The sequence below is a fragment of the Mustela putorius genome, unplaced genomic scaffold (assembly GCF_011764305.1).
Source record: "Mustela putorius furo isolate JIRA1106 unplaced genomic scaffold, ASM1176430v1.1 tig00003858_pilon_pilon_pilon, whole genome shotgun sequence".
Lineage (NCBI taxonomy): Eukaryota > Metazoa > Chordata > Mammalia > Carnivora > Mustelidae > Mustela > Mustela putorius.
Window position 1 is genome coordinate 3,805,746 of NW_025422010.1, and position 17,745 is coordinate 3,823,490.

General features: G+C 49.1%; 1 protein-coding gene across 3 annotated transcripts; it reads right to left on the reverse strand.

Moving 5' to 3' along the window:
• Positions 1-969: 969 nt before the first annotated feature.
• ZNF74 (zinc finger protein 74) lies at positions 970-17,405 on the reverse strand. Of its 3 annotated transcripts, none has more exons than XM_004742580.3 (5): positions 16,872-17,405; positions 16,445-16,530; positions 5,977-6,103; positions 5,446-5,541; positions 970-4,529 (listed from the first exon to the last, which is right to left on the reverse strand). In XM_004742580.3, the coding sequence occupies exons 1-5, from the start codon at positions 16,921-16,923 to the stop codon at positions 2,887-2,889; spliced, it is 2,004 nt and encodes a 667-aa protein (XP_004742637.1). In that variant the 5' UTR covers positions 16,924-17,405; the 3' UTR covers positions 970-2,886. The 3 variants fall into 3 exon arrangements, with proteins under 3 accessions (XP_004742637.1, XP_044921232.1, XP_044921233.1); XM_045065297.1 differs by having other exon boundaries at positions 5,446-5,544; XM_045065298.1 differs by lacking the exons at positions 16,445-16,530; positions 16,872-17,405 and having other exon boundaries at positions 5,922-6,061.
• Positions 17,406-17,745: the final 340 nt, after the last annotated feature.

Sequence of the window (17,745 nt, forward strand, 5' to 3'; positions counted from 1 at the left end):
ATCGAGTCCCACATCGGGCTCCTTGCTCAGCAGGGAGCCTGCTTCTCCCTCTGGCTCTGTCTGCCATTCTGTCTGCCTGTGCTCGCTTGCTCTCCCTCTCTCTCTCTGACAAATAAATAAAATCTTAAAAAAAAAAAAAAAAAAAAAAAAAGAAGGGGCTTTTTAAGGGCCAAGGAAAAAATACAAAGAAAAAGACAAAAAGACCAAATGCACAGGATCTGAACATTTCTGTGCATTAAAAATGTGGTAACAAAGATAAAAAGGTATGTGCCAATGTGCTTTGTGTGTGTGTGTAAAGAACAAAGACTGGAATTAGACAATTCATACGAAGAGAAGAAAAAGGTAAAAAAAATGAACCAATAACACTCTTGATGTATCAAAATGGTAAATATAAAAAGTGGACATGATGCCAAGTGTGTACACGGGCGCAGGGAAAAGGATGCTCTTGGGGCCCATGTGGGAGAATTAAGAATGTCATGCTGGGTTCGACCTAGAAACAGCTTTGCAAGGTTTGTGAACTCTCCCCATGAACTCCACTTCTCAGAATTTATTCTGAGGAAATGATTGAAGGGCCAAAGGGGCTTATGTTCCAGAATTATTTATAAGTACAGATAATGATGTTCAACAATAAAGGAATAGATCAATCATGCCATAATGGGAACATCAATGTTTCTGAAAAATACTCTGTACTGTGGAAAATGCTCATCATAAAACATTAAATGGAAAAAGACAGAAATAACACCCAAAGAATGAATCTAGTTTTGCTTTAAAAGCAAAGGTGTATTATATGAGCACAGAAAAAAAAAACAGAAGTAAGTGTACCTCTGGCAGTGGCCTATGAACTGATACCAAGGGGTATTTTCTTACTATTTTCTATTTTTCCAAATTTCTTCAGCACATATATATTGCTTTTATAGTCAGGAAAAAAAGAGTTTACATGTAAATGAAAGAAAAACATCAAGTCTCCAATGAAGAGGGGGAAGGGTATTTTCAAATCATTTTTAAGACAAAAGACCAAGAATCACAGCATGTTCAATATTCAGCCTCAGTCACCATTGAAGGTGCAAAGTACGGAGATGATAAGCCGCCACTTAGCCGAGCACACAGAAGTCCTCACTGCAGGGCTGACGGCAGCTGCGGTGTCCGGGGCCCTGCAGAGATGTTTTCACTGTAAGTTCTTTTGAAATTAGAAGGAGAGTGTGATGATGACGAAATAAGCCCTGATTGTATTTGTCTTTTACAAATGCAGCTGTGCAATAGGACTTTTCCTACTTGTCACGTAGGGTCTATGATGGCCACGATGCAGCCCTGGGAGGCCGCTTGCACACTCTGGAGGGCTGTGGTGGAGTGGCAGGGGTCCGGGAGCACCACTGTGTGGTCACCGTGACCTGAATGAAGACTGTCTGGACACCCAGCTTTGAGCTGGAGTCTCCCCGGCACAGGGGATGCTCCCACCTGAGCACTATTGCTGGCTGATCTCTTCATAATGAAATGGTATGACTTTACACACCACCAAAACCATATAAAAAATGGTTCCTGAGGTTATTTCCTTATCACAAAACTTTCGCTTTTAGAAATCTAAGAAAATGCTAAAGGAGTATAATGCAAAAAGATGCTCTGTGAAGAATGGTTCGTAACAGTGAAATGATCTATAATAGTGAAAACATGGAAATAACTTCAACATCCAACAAAAGAACATATAATAGAATCCTATGCCTCCATTGGGAATTACAACTCCAGACAGTTCAGTGATGTGGAGAAAAAAGTCTGCTATGCAGCTAGGTGGAAAAAAAAATATTAAAATGATGTATACACTATGTTTGCAGTAATGTAAAAATCCACTTTGAAAGAAGCAGAAGGTAATGTATCAAAGTGCGAAATGCAGTTTATTAGGAATTACGGGGGGCCTTTTTCCTGACTTCCACATTTCCTGAAATGTGGTTATTTTGCTGCCATAATTTAAAAAGTATACTAAAAAGCACTTCAGAAACTATAGCTCTCTATATAAATGTAAAGTATTATCACTGAGAAAGCAGCTTAGACTTGCTTAGGACTGAGCGGAAGGAACATTAATTCCAGATGAAGCCCACCCACCTCTGCAGAGAGCATGGGCACAGGTCCCGTGGAGGGCTTCCTCCCACAGGGCTGAGCCAGCGGGTTGAACTCCCTGGAGCAGAGCCCTTCGAGGAGAAGGTGAGCTTCTAGACACATCTATCCCAGCACCAGGCCCTGGATGGACGCCGAGCATCCATCTGTGTGCTCACCATTTCCCAGTGGGGACCAGATGGCCAGGCTCGATGCTGGCACATCAGGACCTGGCTGCTCTGAAGCTGGGCTGTGCTCCTGAGACGGAGAGCTGTCGCTACCAGAAGACTGTTGTAGAGCTGCTGCAGGGAGGTGAGTCCAGGAAATCTGCCTTTTCCTAAACCCCCACAATTTGAGATCATTCTCCCCTCCTGGAATATACTAATGTTCACTTGGAATACTGTTAATAATTCTTCTGTTTGTTTTTATTATTATCATTATCCTTCTAAACATAACATACAAAGGAAATTCCTGATCGAGATCCTACCAGGAGCCCGTCCGAGGACACAATGATCAATACACCTTCTTTCTGCCTGCAGGAGAGACCCAGTGTCTTGCAAGCCCATTAAGGAAAGCAGGCTGATGGGACACCCTCAGATGGCCCTCAGCTCTTCTTTCCTACAGTGGAGCACTTCCTGGGGTGGTGATGACTTCTGAGAGAGTGGTACCAGTGCGTGGGTCATCGACACAGGCAGCAGGGCCAGTCTCTAAACCAGAGGCATGAGTAGGCTGTATGTATCTCAGCTGCTGTGCTTTCCCCTTTCTGGGGAAGGAGCAAGGCCAAGGGGCGGGCATGCCACACTAATTTCCAGGCTTGCTGCCCAGCGGGGATGTCCTGCCGGCTGTGGGCTGCACGGCACACAGGAGCTCTGCCACGTCTAGGGCATCCATTGCGTCTACACTGCTCACACCCACGTCCCCTGTGCCCAGCAGGCCTCCCGGCACATAGTAGGTGCTCAGTAAGTGCTTGTTAAACTCAATGGTGAAGGGTTTCTCCTCACTGTGTCTTCTCCGGTGTTCCGCAAGGTGGGTGCTCCAGCTGAACATCTCCCCGCACTCGTTACATCGGAACGACTTCTCCCCGGAGTGGACTTTCTGATGTTTGATGAGACAGTGATTCTGGCTGAAGGCCTTGCCGCACTCGCCGCACTTGTAGGGCTTCTCCCCGGTGTGGATGCGCTGGTGCACGATGAGCGACGAGTGGCAGCTGAAGGCCTTCCAGCATCGGCTGCAGTCGAAGGGCTTCTCGCCAGTGTGGATGCGCTGGTGCACGATGAGGTAGGAGTGGGAGCTGAAGGCCTTGCCACACTCGTTGCACTTGAAGGGCTTCTCCCCACTGTGGATGCGCTGGTGCACGACGAGGTAGGAGTGGCAGCTGAAGGCCTTGCCGCACTCGCCACACTTGAAGGGTTTCTCGCCCGTGTGGATGCGCTGGTGCAGGGTGAGGCGTGAGCGGCTGCTGAAGGCCTTGCCGCACTCGCCGCACTTGAACGGCTTGTCCCCGTTGTGGATCTTCTCGTGCACGGTCAGGGACGAGTGGCAGGTGAAGGCTTTGCCGCACGCACCGCACTGGTAGGGCTTCTCGCCGGTGTGGATGCGCTGGTGGCGCGTCAGGTGCGTCCTCTGGTTGAAGGCCTTACCGCAGGCGCTGCACTGGTAGGGCTTCTCGCCCGTGTGCACACGCAGGTGCATGTTGAGCAGCGAGCTGCAGCTGAAGGCCTTCTCGCAGGCGCTGCACTTGTAGGGCCGCTCCCCCGTGTGGATCCGGTGGTGCACGTTCAGCGACGAGTGGCAGCTGAAGGCCTTGCCGCACTCGCTGCAGAAGAATGGCTTCTCCCCGGTGTGAATGCGCTGGTGCTCGATGAGGTTGGTGCTCCACGTGAAGGCCTTGCCGCACTCGTGGCACTTGTAGGCTTTCTCCCGGGCGTGCCACCGCCGGTGCAGCGTCAGTGATGAGCTCTGTCGGAAGGCCTTCCCACACTCGCCACACACGAACAGGCCGTCCCCCGCCGCCACTCCCCGCCGCCCGCTCGAGGGTGGGTGTTCGCCGCGGTCACTGGACTTGCTGGGGTCTCTCCCCGGGCCCCCTCTCCGTCCACCAGACTGGAAGCTCGCGGTGGGCCTGTCAGGAGGGTCTCCTTCTGCAGGAATGGTCTGAGGGGTGAAGAGAGTGCACCCAGCGGGGAAATCCTCAGATGCCTTGCAGCTGTGCCAGCGCCTCTCTGGGGGAATGTCCCCCGAGCTGCCCGGTGCTAGCCTCTGCAACACAGCCTTGCTTTTCCCTGGAGCAGCCGCCAGGCCCTCGCTGGCCCACTCGTTGCCGCTGGAGCTGAGGACGCTGGACCTCCCCAGTGGTTTGGTGATCGGCTCCTGGTAAGGCTCTTCCTTGTAAACACCCTGCTGTTGACATGACTTGTCCTTCACCCCAGGCCCGGGCTCCCCCTCTATAAGAAATGGGAAATGCAATCTTCTGTAAGCTGGCGGAGGCGATGCACTAGAGTCCAGACTGAGGTCTGATGGGGGTCTGGATAAACACAGAGAGAAGAGGGCACGCCACCGCCAGAGCGCATGAGAACCTGAGAGGCAGAGCCCAGGGGCATGCATCTTGAGTGCGATGGGCCACAAGCCCACGAGCGGGGAGGAGGAAAGGAGACGGGGAGCTCCGTACCGAGCCAGGGGGCGAGGGACAGAGCAGGGCGCACGGGGTCTGGCAGTTGGACAGAACTCACTTATTGAGACATCGACTGATACTGCTGTGTGTCGGAATCGGGTTGGGGCTAGGCGTGAACACGGGGTAAACACAATCCAGAAACGGTAATTACATCTAAGTTCTCCCTGGTGCCAGCAGGGAAAAGAATGCCCTCAGACCGTCTCTCTTTGGTTTTTCCTTTGAACGCTTCCACTGTAAGTGTGTGCTCTGGCCCTGACACAGATGTATGTTTCTTTAAAAGCTCAATTGTCTCTTGTCAGCTTCACATCCCTGGAGGGCCGTCCCCCTCAGAGCCACCTCTGTGAATGGTGATCCCCACCTCCCCGTACCACCACGCTGACTGTGCCCTCTTCTTGGTGAGGGAGGCCCTGAACCCCAGGTCCAAGCAGACTCCCCACCTCTGTCCATCCAACAAGTGCCACTTGGGAGATGATTCCAGAGACATGGACATGATTTCTGTTTCCCACCCGTCGAAGGCAGATGTCTTTGCCTGTTTTGCTCACTACTGTATTCCCAGCATGGTTCCCAACACAGTTGGTCCTCTGTGTGTGTTGAAGGAAGGAAGGGAAGCAGGACCACAAGGAGGCGGGCTGGGGGGTGGTCCTGGGAGGCAGGAGTCTGCACATCCTTCCACTGTGTCCCCCACTCACCTGGACAAGACCCTCCAGGGACTTCTCTGGGCATCCACCAAGGCTCCTCGCCTCGTTCTAGGTGGGAGATCACATCCGGCTTGCAGACTGGGGGTCCTGCTTGCAGGGAGAAAGAGGTGTGTTGTAGCTCCCCAGAGCATGGCTGTCCGTGACCCAGCACCGCGAGGTGTGTGCCATCCCCAGGGATGGGGGCCTCTAACACGCAGAATCCAAACTCACGTGTGTGCTCTGAGGACCCCATGGGTACTGAAACCCCCCCGCCAAGTCTCTCTTGGAAAGTTCCAGGCAGGCTGGGCTCTCAGGCCCCTGTCCGCCCCCTCCCTCTCTTCTGGCCCACTCCGGGACCAGCCCCACCTCAGGCAAAGATGCTGACAGTGACATGCACTGTCCAGCCCCAACACGAGTGTAGCGGCCACACCCCCCACATCCTGCAGGGCTAGCACCAGGGCTGGTACCACAGGGAGGCTTGGTAATACCTGTGGCATGGCAGAGTGGCCAGACTGCACACTGGGCTTCAAGGAACTGTCTTACCCAGGGCAAGAAGGTTCTGGTAGTTCTCCAGCATCACGTCACGGTACAAGGCCCTCTGAGGGGAGTCTAGCTGGCCCCACTCCTCCTGGGTGAAGTCCACAGCCACATCCTTGAAAGTCACTGATTCCTGGAAGGACAAGCACATTCTCATTCACCCAGGACAGGAATGATTTGGACTGTGTTCATGGTTCCAAGCAAGCCACATGTCAATTGAGAACCTTAGGGATGAAGGGTTAACCTCTGATGACCCTCTCTTGAGGATGGAAGGTGCTATGGGGCCCCATCTATCATATAGCCCCACATACACAGCATGCCTGGGCCAGGAATCGCCAAGCAGACCTGGCCTTCTGGACTGGGAGGGCCAAGCGACCTGGCCAGCCTGGGTCCAGGTGCCTGTTGGGCTGGAGGCTGCTGTTAAGTTCTGGGTAAAATGTTATGCTTCCCATGGTTAAGAATGTCAAACTTAATAACCCGAAAGAATAGTACAAAGAACCCAGAAGCCCTCTTGAAATCTCACCATCGCAAGAGGACCCTACTCTGGAGAGGAAGCCATTATCACACCCTAAGGAAGGAAACCATACTTATCAGCAAGTTCTGTTAGCAAGAGACCAAGGGAGCCACTCTCGGTTCTTGTCTGCTTCCCACCCTTCCCACGGGGCCCCTGCTCCCCTGTCCTCCCTGAACCCAGGTACTGACCTGCTTCCACCTTCCCCGGCAGGGGTCACTGACACTTGCATGCACTCCTCTTCTAGAACCCCAGGCTCTTCTGCTGATAGGGCTCCTCACCCACTCTAGAGTCCCCAGGTTGCCATCCCCAATGCTCCTCTTGGTCTCCACACTCCAATCCCACCCTGGGTCCCCCTTGCCAGCAAATAAGCTCTCAAAACCCATCAGGGTGCCGACCTAAGGTGGCAAGGGTGGTTCGCTCTTCAAAGATGTGGGTGCCCTGGGAGTCTGGCATAAATCGTAGAAAAGGCACGACATTAGACATAAGAATGAAGAATAAATCAAACAGGGGAGGCCTGGCTCCCATCTCCCTGTTTGTTGGGAGTGACTGGCATGCGGCCAAGCTCCCAGGGGTCACCACATTTCTCTGGAAACCCTGGGTCTGCATCAGCACCCGTGGTTATACACCGGGGTGTGGAATTTCAAGCCCTGAGATGGCTATCAGACAGTCTTGGGAAGAGAGGGGACATCCTCTGGGGTCACAAGAGCTTTGACCTTTAGCTCTAAAAGTGTTCTTTTAGATAGCTCTCAATGTTGCCGCAGACTAAACTATGTCCCCCTGAAATTCCTATGTGGAAGCCCTCCCTTCCGGCGTGACTGTGTTTGGAGACGGGGTCTTTAGGAGGTAAATGAGGCTAGGTGGGGTCATAAAGGTGGGCCCTGATCTGACAAGCCTGGTGGTCTCTGAGAAGAGGACAAAGGAGATCTCTCTCCCCACTGCAAGTTCTGAGGACAGACCACCTGAGAGCACGGTGAGAGCCAGGTGTTGAGCTGCAGCAAACTGGACCCCGACTGGACCCCTGATCTCAGACTTCTGGCCCCCAAAACTGTGAGGAAATCAATTTCTGTTGTTGAAGCTGCCAAGTCACTGGCATTTTGTTAGAGCAACCCGAGCTAAGACAAATGCCAACCTAAAACAGGAGGAAAGATAAAGCCCCTTTTTGTACTACACACAAAATACAACTCTCCAGCTACAGCAAGGATCTAAACGTGGAGGCTTCTGGGAGACAATTCCAAGTCCCCGGCTGGCATGACAGCAAACCTGGAAACCAGGAGGAGAAGATTTACATTTGCTCCATGAAAGTTTACATTTTCTTTTCTTTTCTTTAAGATTTTATTTATTTATTTGAGGGAAAGCACGAGTGAGCAGAGGGGCAGAGTGAGAGGGAGAAGTGGACTCCTCACTGAGCGCGGAGCCTAGTGTGGGACTCGATCCCAGGACCTTGGGATCATGACCCGAGCCCAAGGCAGCTGCTTATTAACTGATGGAACCACCCCAGTGCCCTGAAAGCTCATGTTTTCTGCAGGCAACACTGACAAATCACTACGAAGAAAAAAAGAAAATGGGCCTAGCATATAAGCAGACAATTCACAGAAGACCGGCAAATCACTAAGCCCGTGAGGCGACAATCATACCAGACATCCCGAAATACGGAATGAAACAGAAAGATACCGTTCTGCATACAGAAGAGAGGCAAAATGTTTAAAGCCTGCAAATACCAAGTGTGGGCTGGTCCACAGGGAGATGGGATGGTCTTACACCTCTGGACAGGTGTAAGGGGAACATCCATTTTGGAAAGAAAAACATATTCTACTATCACTAGCAAAAGCTGACAGTATGTATTCCCTGCGCCTTGAAAGGCCACTGTGAGATTCCTACCCAGCCTAGAGTGGTTGAGAAAACACTGGAAACATGCTGAATGTCCATCAGGAGGGATGAATATACAACAGGACACCGTGCAGCAGTGAAAATGAGCACGGCAGAGGAACCTGGCCATGGGGAGCTCTTGGGAGCACAGGAGTGGTTACAAAGGCAGCCTGAGGGGAACCATGCCCGGCATGATGCCCAGCAGTCCCGCGTGGAGGTTACAAATACTCCGATGTGCATCTAGTTCCGCTGTCTGCTGGACAAGGGCACAGGTTCTGAGCCTAGTGGCCCAGGTGGGCTCCCCATCTTTTTCTTACTAGCTATGAGTTGAGGATGCCTCAGTTGCCTCATCTGCTAATCGTCCATGTCATTGCATCACAGTGAGGATTCAATGAATTACTACTACATGTGAAGTGCTCATCCAAGGGCCTGGCAGACAGCAGGTGCCCTATGGTATTTGCAGTTAGTCACCATCCTCTGAAACTGTCACACACTGAGGAGGGCGGGAGAGGAGGGAGATCCTGCCTTTACCTGCAATGTTTTGTTTTGTTTTGTTTTAGGATTTTATTTATTTGACAGAGAGAGATCACAAGTAGGCAGAGAGGCAGGCAGAGAGGGTGGGGGGAAGCAGGCTTCCTGCTGAGCAGAGAGTCCGATGCGGGGCTCGATCCCAGGACCCTGAGATCATGACCTGAGCTGAAGGCAGGGGCCCACTGGGCTACCCAGGCACCCACAATGTTTTGTTTTTTAAAAAGATTTGGAACAAATATGACAAAAGGCAGACATTAATTTTGCAAAACAGGTGCACAGAAAGTTGTTATTCTGTTTAAATGTTTCAACATTTTTTAAAAAAGAAAAAGCCACTCAAAGAGGAAGAAATGCAAATTTCCGACAGACTATACAAAGACTAATGATTTCTTGTCAGGAAAATGGAAATCAAAACAAAAATAAGGTCATGTGTTTTTCCCATCAGAGTAGCACCAATTAAAACCTGGGATCTCAGCCATGGGGAAGCATTTTTGCCAGGAGTGGGAACTGTTACACTCTTTGGGGTCCTTATAATACAGAAACAAAAGTTCCTGCACATAAGGAAGCAAATGCAAGGCATGATATCACAGCACTGTACTTACCCCAAACCAACCAACCAACAAAGCCAAAGACATGCGTTGTCTGTTACACTAAGTGAAGGAGGCCAGAAGAAGGCGGCCACGTACTATATGATCTCATTTATGTGCAATGCCCAGAATAAGCAAATAGAGAGAGACAAAAAGCAAATGAGCGGTTGCTGAGAGCTAGAGTGGTTGCTGATGGGCACGGGGGTTCTTTTTGGGTAAGGAAATGGACTGTGGTGACAGCTGCTCTACATGAGTGCACTCAAAACCACCGAACAGGATGCTTGCCAAGGGTGGATTTTATGGTATGTGAATTACACGTCAACTTGAACACAGGACAGCACTGGAATGTATACAGTATGATCCCATTTTTAAGACAACATGCTTAAGCCTATGTACGCTGGAGTCTGAGTATGAGAACAAGGGGAGAGGTGTGGGAGTCAATGTCAAAACTGGGGACACTGGTTGCCTCAGGGGACTGTGACCACAGGTACGGGGAAGAGAGGAGATTAGTGATAGACTGTACTGTGGGACTTTGTTACAAAGCAAATACCGGCTTGATAAATTTTTTAAAAATTACTTATCGAATTAGAAGGAATTAAAAGCAGAGCAGCAGTTAGCTGTACCATTTTGGTCTAGACACCTCATTTGCCCAAGCCTTAGTTTCTCCAGCTAGCGAAAGGACTGGGAGCAGTGGGGCCCCCTGGGGTCGAGAAGAAAAGGAAGTGGGGTATGCCAGTCTTGGGTATGCCAGTCTTGGGTACCAAGGAAAGGACCCAGCATCTGTCAGTCCGCACTTTACCATCTTCTACCCACTGGCTGCGCACACCAAGAAGCTGGAAACCCGCCCCACCCGATGAGTAGGGAGAAAACAAAGAGCAGACTGGGCCGCGTCCAGAATCGTGACAGGAATATCTATGGTCTCAGGCATTCGAGGAGGGGTGGACCACAGCAGAGAGGCCAAGGGCACAGAAATGGGGTGAGTTGGGATTCAGCAGTACAGTGAACCGAGGTGGCTGAGGTGTGTGTCCTGAGGCTTCATGCTCTCGGAGCTCTGGCGTCCCAGGAGGAGCGGTAGGGGGTGCCGCTGTGGGCCAGACTGGGAAGACAGGTACTCCAAGGTCCGGATCCTTGTATTCTGCAGCAGGATGGACAGAGGGAAGGCGGGAGAGAGGGACAGTAGCTCCTGAGTGTGGGCCGGAGGACTGAAGCAGCAGCCTGGTCAAAACTGGGTTTCCTGTTCCGCTTCCAGACACAAAATAGTAACAAGGACCACATTTGCCCTCTTACCTCAAACAACTAGTAAACTGGGCCAAATGTATAAAACAAGGATTGATTTCAAGACACCGGACAAGCTGCAGCTCAGAACACAGACTGCTGAGAGAAGAGAAACAAAATGCGCCCTACAACCAACCCCTTCCTACCCGAAAGCAGTTTCCAGACTGCTGTGTGAGCAGGTGGAACCCAGAGGAGCCTGTGGTCTCACCAAGCTGAAGAAGAACAGGGTTCAGAGAGTCCAGGCGATTAAATCTCTAGGGCAACATGCCAGAGGAGAGGGAGTTTCACAGACTCAGATCTCTGGATTCACTTGAGACTGAGGACCGACAGGCATGTGCCTGGGAAGAAACAACCCCAAATCAGGAAAAGAAAGACGAGAAAGAAGTAGGCAAAACAACTATGAAAACTCACACAAGTATGGGAGTAGTTTATGTTCGGACCAGCCAGAGAGGAACGTCCTCCTGCTTTTTGGTAAAGTCCCCAGGAGAGGAGCGCATCAGTGGTCTGACAAAATTAGCCCAAGACTAAAGATTTCTCTGGCTCCACCTTTTTAAAAAGATTTTATTTGACACAGAGAGAGGGAGAGAGCACAAGCAGAGGGAGCAGCAGGTAGAAGGAGAAGCAGGCTCCCCATGAGCAGAGAGCCCAATGTGGGGCTCAATCCAAGGACCCTGGGATCATGACCTGAGTCGAAGGCAAACGCTTAACCAACTGATGCACTCAGGTGGCCCTTCTGGCCTTACCTGAACAAAACCTAAAAAGAGCAAGCCTTGAAAGGATCCAATTGATACTAAGTAATTTCACCGCATCCTAGAACAAATTCCTGAAATATTTAAGAAATTCCCCAATAAAGTAAAATTCACTCCAGCATCTAATAAAGCAACTAAAAGGAAAAAACAAGTTAATAAAATCAGAGAAACTAAGAGTATACTAAAATAGTTTTTGTGGGGGCGCCTGGGTGGTTCAGTGGGTTAAAGACTCTGCCTTCAGCTTAGGTCGTGATCCCAGGGTGCTGGGATGGAGCCCCACATCAGGCTCTCTGCTCAGCAGGAGGCCTGCTTCCCCACCCCCCTGCCTGCCTCTCTGCCTACTTGTGATCTCTGTCTGTCAAATAAATAAATAAAATCTTAAAAAAAAATAGTATTTGTTTACCTCAAAAGAATTGCATTAAGGGAGAAATGAACAAAAGAGACACAAGACATATAGAAAATAAATAACAAAATTGCAGATGTAAATCCAGCCATATCAGTAATTATATTAAATATGAATGGTCTTAATACTCCAATTGGAAATTAGAGATTGTCAAATTGAATTTAAAAATTAACACCCAACCATACATCAGGTACAGAAACCTACTTTAAATTAATTTTTTAGGATTTTACTTATTTATTTGTCAGAAAGAGAGTACGAGCAGGGAGGGTAGCAGTGGTGGAGCAGGCAGAGGAAGAAGCAGGCTCCCCATCGAGCAAGGAGCCCGATGTGGAACTCAATCCCAGGATCCTGGGATCACGACCCAAGCCAAAGGAAGATGCCCAACCAACTGAGCCACCCAGGCATCCCAGAAATCAACTTTTAAAACAAAGAGAAAGGTAGATTAGAAGTGGGAGAATGGGGAAAGATATACTCTGCAAATACTAATCAAAAGAAAGCTGAAGTGACAGTATGAACATTAGCCAAAACAGATTTCAAAGCAAAGGACATCATCAGGGACAAAAAAAGCTGTTATATAACAATCATTACATAGTTATGTGACGGTCATAATCACAATAGCAATTCATTAAGAGCTCACAACAATCTTAAATATAGATGTTCCTACTAACAGAGCTTCAAGATACATAAGGCAAAAACTTGATAGAACTAAAGAGAAATAGACAAACCCATGATTATACTTGGTAATTTCAACAGTAATTTCTCTCAATAATTGATACAACACATAAGCAAAAAATATGTAAGGTTACAGAACAATTGATTAACACATCACTCAACTTGACTTAATTGACATTTGCAGAACACTCTAGCTGACAAAAGCAGAAGGTACATTCTTTTCAAGTGCATACAGAACATTTACAAAAATAAACCACATTCTGGGCAATAAAATAAATCTTAGCAGATTTGAAAAAATTCAAATCAGAGAACATTCCTTCTCTACCTACAACAGAATTAAATTAGAAATCTGTAATAGAAAGATACCTAGAAAATATCCTCCAAATATCTGGAAATCAAACAACACATTCCTAAAACATACATGGTTGAAGAAGAAATCACAACAGAAACTGGAACTATTTTGAACTGAATAAAAATGAAAATACAATACAAAATTTGTGGGATGTAGAAGGCAGTGCTTAGAAGGAAAATTTATAGCACGGGATGCTACATGAAAAAAGAAGAAAGGTGTCTTTAGACAAATCTGAGATCAAGATCAGTATCTGAGTTTCAACTTTAAGAAACCAAAAAAAGTAAAGAAATAATAAGGATCTGAAATAAATGAAATAGGAATAGAAAAGCAATAGAGAAAATCAATGAAACCAAAAGATGGCTCTTGGAAATGATCAATAAAATCGCTAATTAAATATACATTTACTATTTGACTCAGCAATTCCACTTAGATAATCATTCAAGAGAAATTAAAACACATGTCTATCCTCGTACTCAAACATTTATAGCAGGTTTACTTGTAATAGCCAAAACTTGGAAACAACCTAATGTCCCCTAATGAACAAACTGTAAATACCCATTTACAGTGGTGTTTTGTGCTGAGCTGTGACCCCTCCAAACTCATATGCTGAAGCCCTAGCCCACAGGACCTCAGAAAAAGGACTATACTTGGAGACAGGGTCTTCAAAGAGATAATTAAGGTAAAATGAGGTCATTATGATGAGCCAACAACCAGCAAGACTGATGTCCTTATTAAGAAAAAGGAAATTTGGAGCCAGACATATACAAAGAAAGACCATGTGAAGACACTGGGAGAAGGTACTTTCATAAACCAAGACGAGAGGCCTCAGAAGAAACCAAACCTGCTGACATCTTGATCTTGAACTTCCAGACAATAAATTTCTGTTGTTTAAGCCATCTATAGGACTTTGGCAAGGCAACCTTAATAAACTTAATACAAGTAGTATACTACTCACCAATAAAAAGGAAGGAACAAACTACTGATTCACATAAAGACATGAACTCAAAAGCATTACACTAAATGAAATTTGAAACCAAAGACCACGTGGGGCACCTGGCTGGTTCAGTTAGAAAAGCAAGTGACTCTTGATCTCCGGGTTATGGGTTTGAGCTGCACATTGGGTGTAGAGATTACTTAAACATAAAATCTTTAAAAAAAGAAACACAATCTGAGGGTTTTGAAGGGGTGGGGGGTGGGAGGTTGGGGGAACCAGGTGGTGGGTATTGGAGAGGGCACGGATTGCATGGAGCAATGGGTGTGGTGCAAAAATAATGAATACTGTTATGCTGAAAATAAATTTAAAAAAATTAAAAAGAAAGAAAGAAAGAAACCAAAGACTACATACGATATATTTCCATAAGAAATTCTTAAAAAGGCAAAATTGTGGTTGCCAAGGAGTTGGGGGAGAGGGCTGACTCCAAAGGGGCATGAGGGAACTTTTTGGGTGATGGAAACATTCTAGGTTATGATTGTGGTGCTGGTTACACAACTGTACACATTTGTCAAAACTCATCAAATCCTCTACTTAAAATCGGAGAACTTTACTGTATACAAATTATACCTCAATAAATGTGATCCAAAAACCCCACTGGATTTCAGGGAGATAAGGAGGTGGGGGTGATGACCCATGCTGAGAACATGCCATGACTGAGGCATGCAAGAATGAAGCATCATGGTCATGGCATTGGCAGAGGAAAGGAAAAACATGGGCAGAAAAAGCTCCAGAGGTGTCGGAATGTGGTTGGAGAAAGGGGGCTATCAGAGGTTACATGGCTTCGGTGTGGGGGGTGTCAAGTGGCAAGGGCGGGGTAGGATCTAAGCCTTGCACTGGCCTGTGGGGGGGTTATTCGCCCTGTGAGAAGCCCATGTCCCGTGCATCTTCATTCTGTAGGATAGGAAAGAAATCCCAGGGGCAGGTAGGTATGGGAATCAAATGCAGATCTGTGGCAATAAAACTAGTGGGGAAGGGGCGCCTAGGTGGCTCAGTGGGTTAAGCCACTGCCTTTGGCTCAGGTCACATGGTCTCAGGGTCCTGGGATTGAGCCCCACATGGGGCTCTCTGCTCAGCAGGGAGCCTGCTTCCCCCATCTACCCTCTCTGCCTACTTGTGATCTCTCTCCCTCTGTCGAATAAATAAATAAAATCTTTAAAAATAAATGAATAAATAAATAAATAAATAAATAAAACTAGTGGGGAAGTCAGAACAGATTGCGTGGGATGTCCCAGGAAAGCAAAGCACTTGACTGTAAGTCCGAGTGGGACTGCCAGGGGAGAAGAGTACTTAGGAGAGGAGGACCAGTTACTCAAGGATCTAGGAAGCTGATCTTTCAGGAATAACACCTATGCACAAGAAGGGTAATACCTTGAGGTAGTCACTCACAAGCACATGCACAGACACATGCACATGCACTTTTTGCTGAACCATTTGAAGGTAGGTTGCAGACATCATGACATCTCACACTATGGGCTTCACCTTGAATACCTTATTCTTTTGCCCAGTTACAGTGGGATCATCACACCCAAAAAATTTAGTGATGATCTAAGATAAATCCATTTTCAAGTTTCCTCAGTTGTCCCAAACCGCCTTTGAGTTTTTTGATCTATGGCCCGTCAAAGATCATGTTCCACATCTGACTGTCATGTCTCCTGAGTGTTTGCTAGAACAACAGAGCATTCTAACACATTACAGAAACTAGCCATATCTCATAATGTGTTTTATAGTTATTTCTATTTTTCTGTAATCAGACCCGTTTCAAATGGGCGGTAAACAGACTCACAAAATCTTGAGTCAAAGGACCCTCAACCCTCCAGACTTTTTCAATACTGTAAACTCCTCTTATCATCTGTATCCTTTTAAATACTGTGAGGGATGAGGATGGTGTAGGTGGTCAACAAAATGAGAAACAAAACCCAAAGTCTGTGAAAAGAGGGATTTGGGCCCTACTTAGCTGTGGAAGTGGTCCCAGGGCCAACTTCCCTTGCTGGGCTCCCAGATCCTCTAAAATTCCAGGTTTTTCCTTGACATCCCCATTACAGGGTCACTGCACAGAGGAAAAGGACACAGGGATGCACCCCCTGCCATTGCTCTTACCCTGGTGCTGCAACACAGCCTTCCTTCAGCACTTTCACTCCCCTACCTGATTCCACCCCAGAAAACTCCCCCAGATGAGGACCATCGCCTAGGTCTGCATGGGAGATGACAGAAGTGATTTCATGTGAGCTGTCACCTACGTGCTTGGGTTCCATTAAAACCACTCCTCAGAGCTCCTGCTATAGTGCTGGGCAAATGACCCACCCACTGGGCTGAAGGAGGCTGGAAGGGACACTCCCTTCAAGGGCACACCCGGACTCTCTTCAGTTGGAGCTCTTCCCATGCCCAGAACTTCCTGAGCAAGGGACAGCAGGCCCCCAGATTAGAAGCCCCGGCGAAGGGGTCTTTGGATGACTGAAGATCCCGGGCAGGGGGAAAATGCCAACCCTCTTCATAAAGAACGAGATGTTCAGAAGGAAGAAAAGACAACCACTCACCTTGGACCTGGCTTCCGGGAGACCCTGACCCAATTTATCCTCTAGATTTTTTCTGTGGGTAAGAGCAGGCTCCTGAGAGGACAGAGCTGGGGAGGAGAAATTGAGTCACAGGGGCTGTTAGCCATAGCCCATAGCCACCAGGTGCATGCCCGAGCTAAAGCCCACTCCACCCCTGGCTTGGACCAGAGAGGAGTCAGAAACCGCCCCCCCCCCGCAAGGTGGGGTGGGAAGCGAGCCCCAATATCGGGCACAATCTGAAGGAAAAACTGCCATTCCCTTCCTCTTTAGCATGCTGGAGAAGTGGAAACAAGCGGGTGTGCACGGTGAAGAGGCAGGAGGCCTGACTCGGCTAGGGAAACCAGCCTGACCTCACTGTCAGTCTCAAGTGCAAGTCCACAGGCCCAGTGACTAGAAGAGCCAACTGTACCTGTCTCCTGGGGCTTCGGGGCATAGGTCTCCATGGCGCCCCTCGGAAGCATTCCCCGGAGGCGTGGTCAGCTCTGCAGCCTCCAGGGCCCCGGGCCAGGCCCAGAGGCGCGGGTCCTGCTCCTGGGGCTCAGGGACAGCCTGAAGGGGAGTCCCGGGGGGTCGCACACGCACTCCCTGCTGCACGGTCACCGCGCGCGGCCCCCCACTCCAAGGTCGGGGTCAGGCAGGCTCAGCAAGCGCCCCACACTCCAGGCTGCGCTCACGCCCCATCGCCCGCGCCCCACGCAGCCCGTAACCCACTCCGCCCGGGACACTGTGGGCCGGGACCCGGGCCGGCCTCAGACTCAGCCATCAGGAGCCAGCGGCCGCACAGGGTGGCTGGCAGACAGGCCCCGAGGCGGACGGACAGACCGACGGACGGTCGGAAGGATGAGCGAGCAAGCGGACCCGCCTCCCACAAAAGCCGACCGATTGCCACAAAGGATAACCCAGGCGAACGCCGCGGGAAAGTGCGTCTGCGCGGACCGGATGCGAACTACAACTTCCGGTAGCCTTTGCGTCGCGCAGGCGCAGATTCCATTTTCCAGAGGGGGGCGAGGTCCCGGAGAAGCCCTTTCGCCCGGACGTAAATGGCCGCATGGCAGAGCCTTCTGGGAAATGTAGTTCCCGGTAGAGTTATCAAGGGCTCTGGCTGCGCCCCACTCTCCTTCGCACCTATTGCTGCAAAAGGCGCTTGTATCTCAGTGTGTGTGTGTTTATGTGGGGCGGAACGGGGATTTGAACCCCGTCGAGTAATTCAAGGAGAAAGTTCATTACCAGTTTCTTACTGAGAGCTAGTTTGGGATGGGGCAGAGGGGATGCAGACTGGCAAC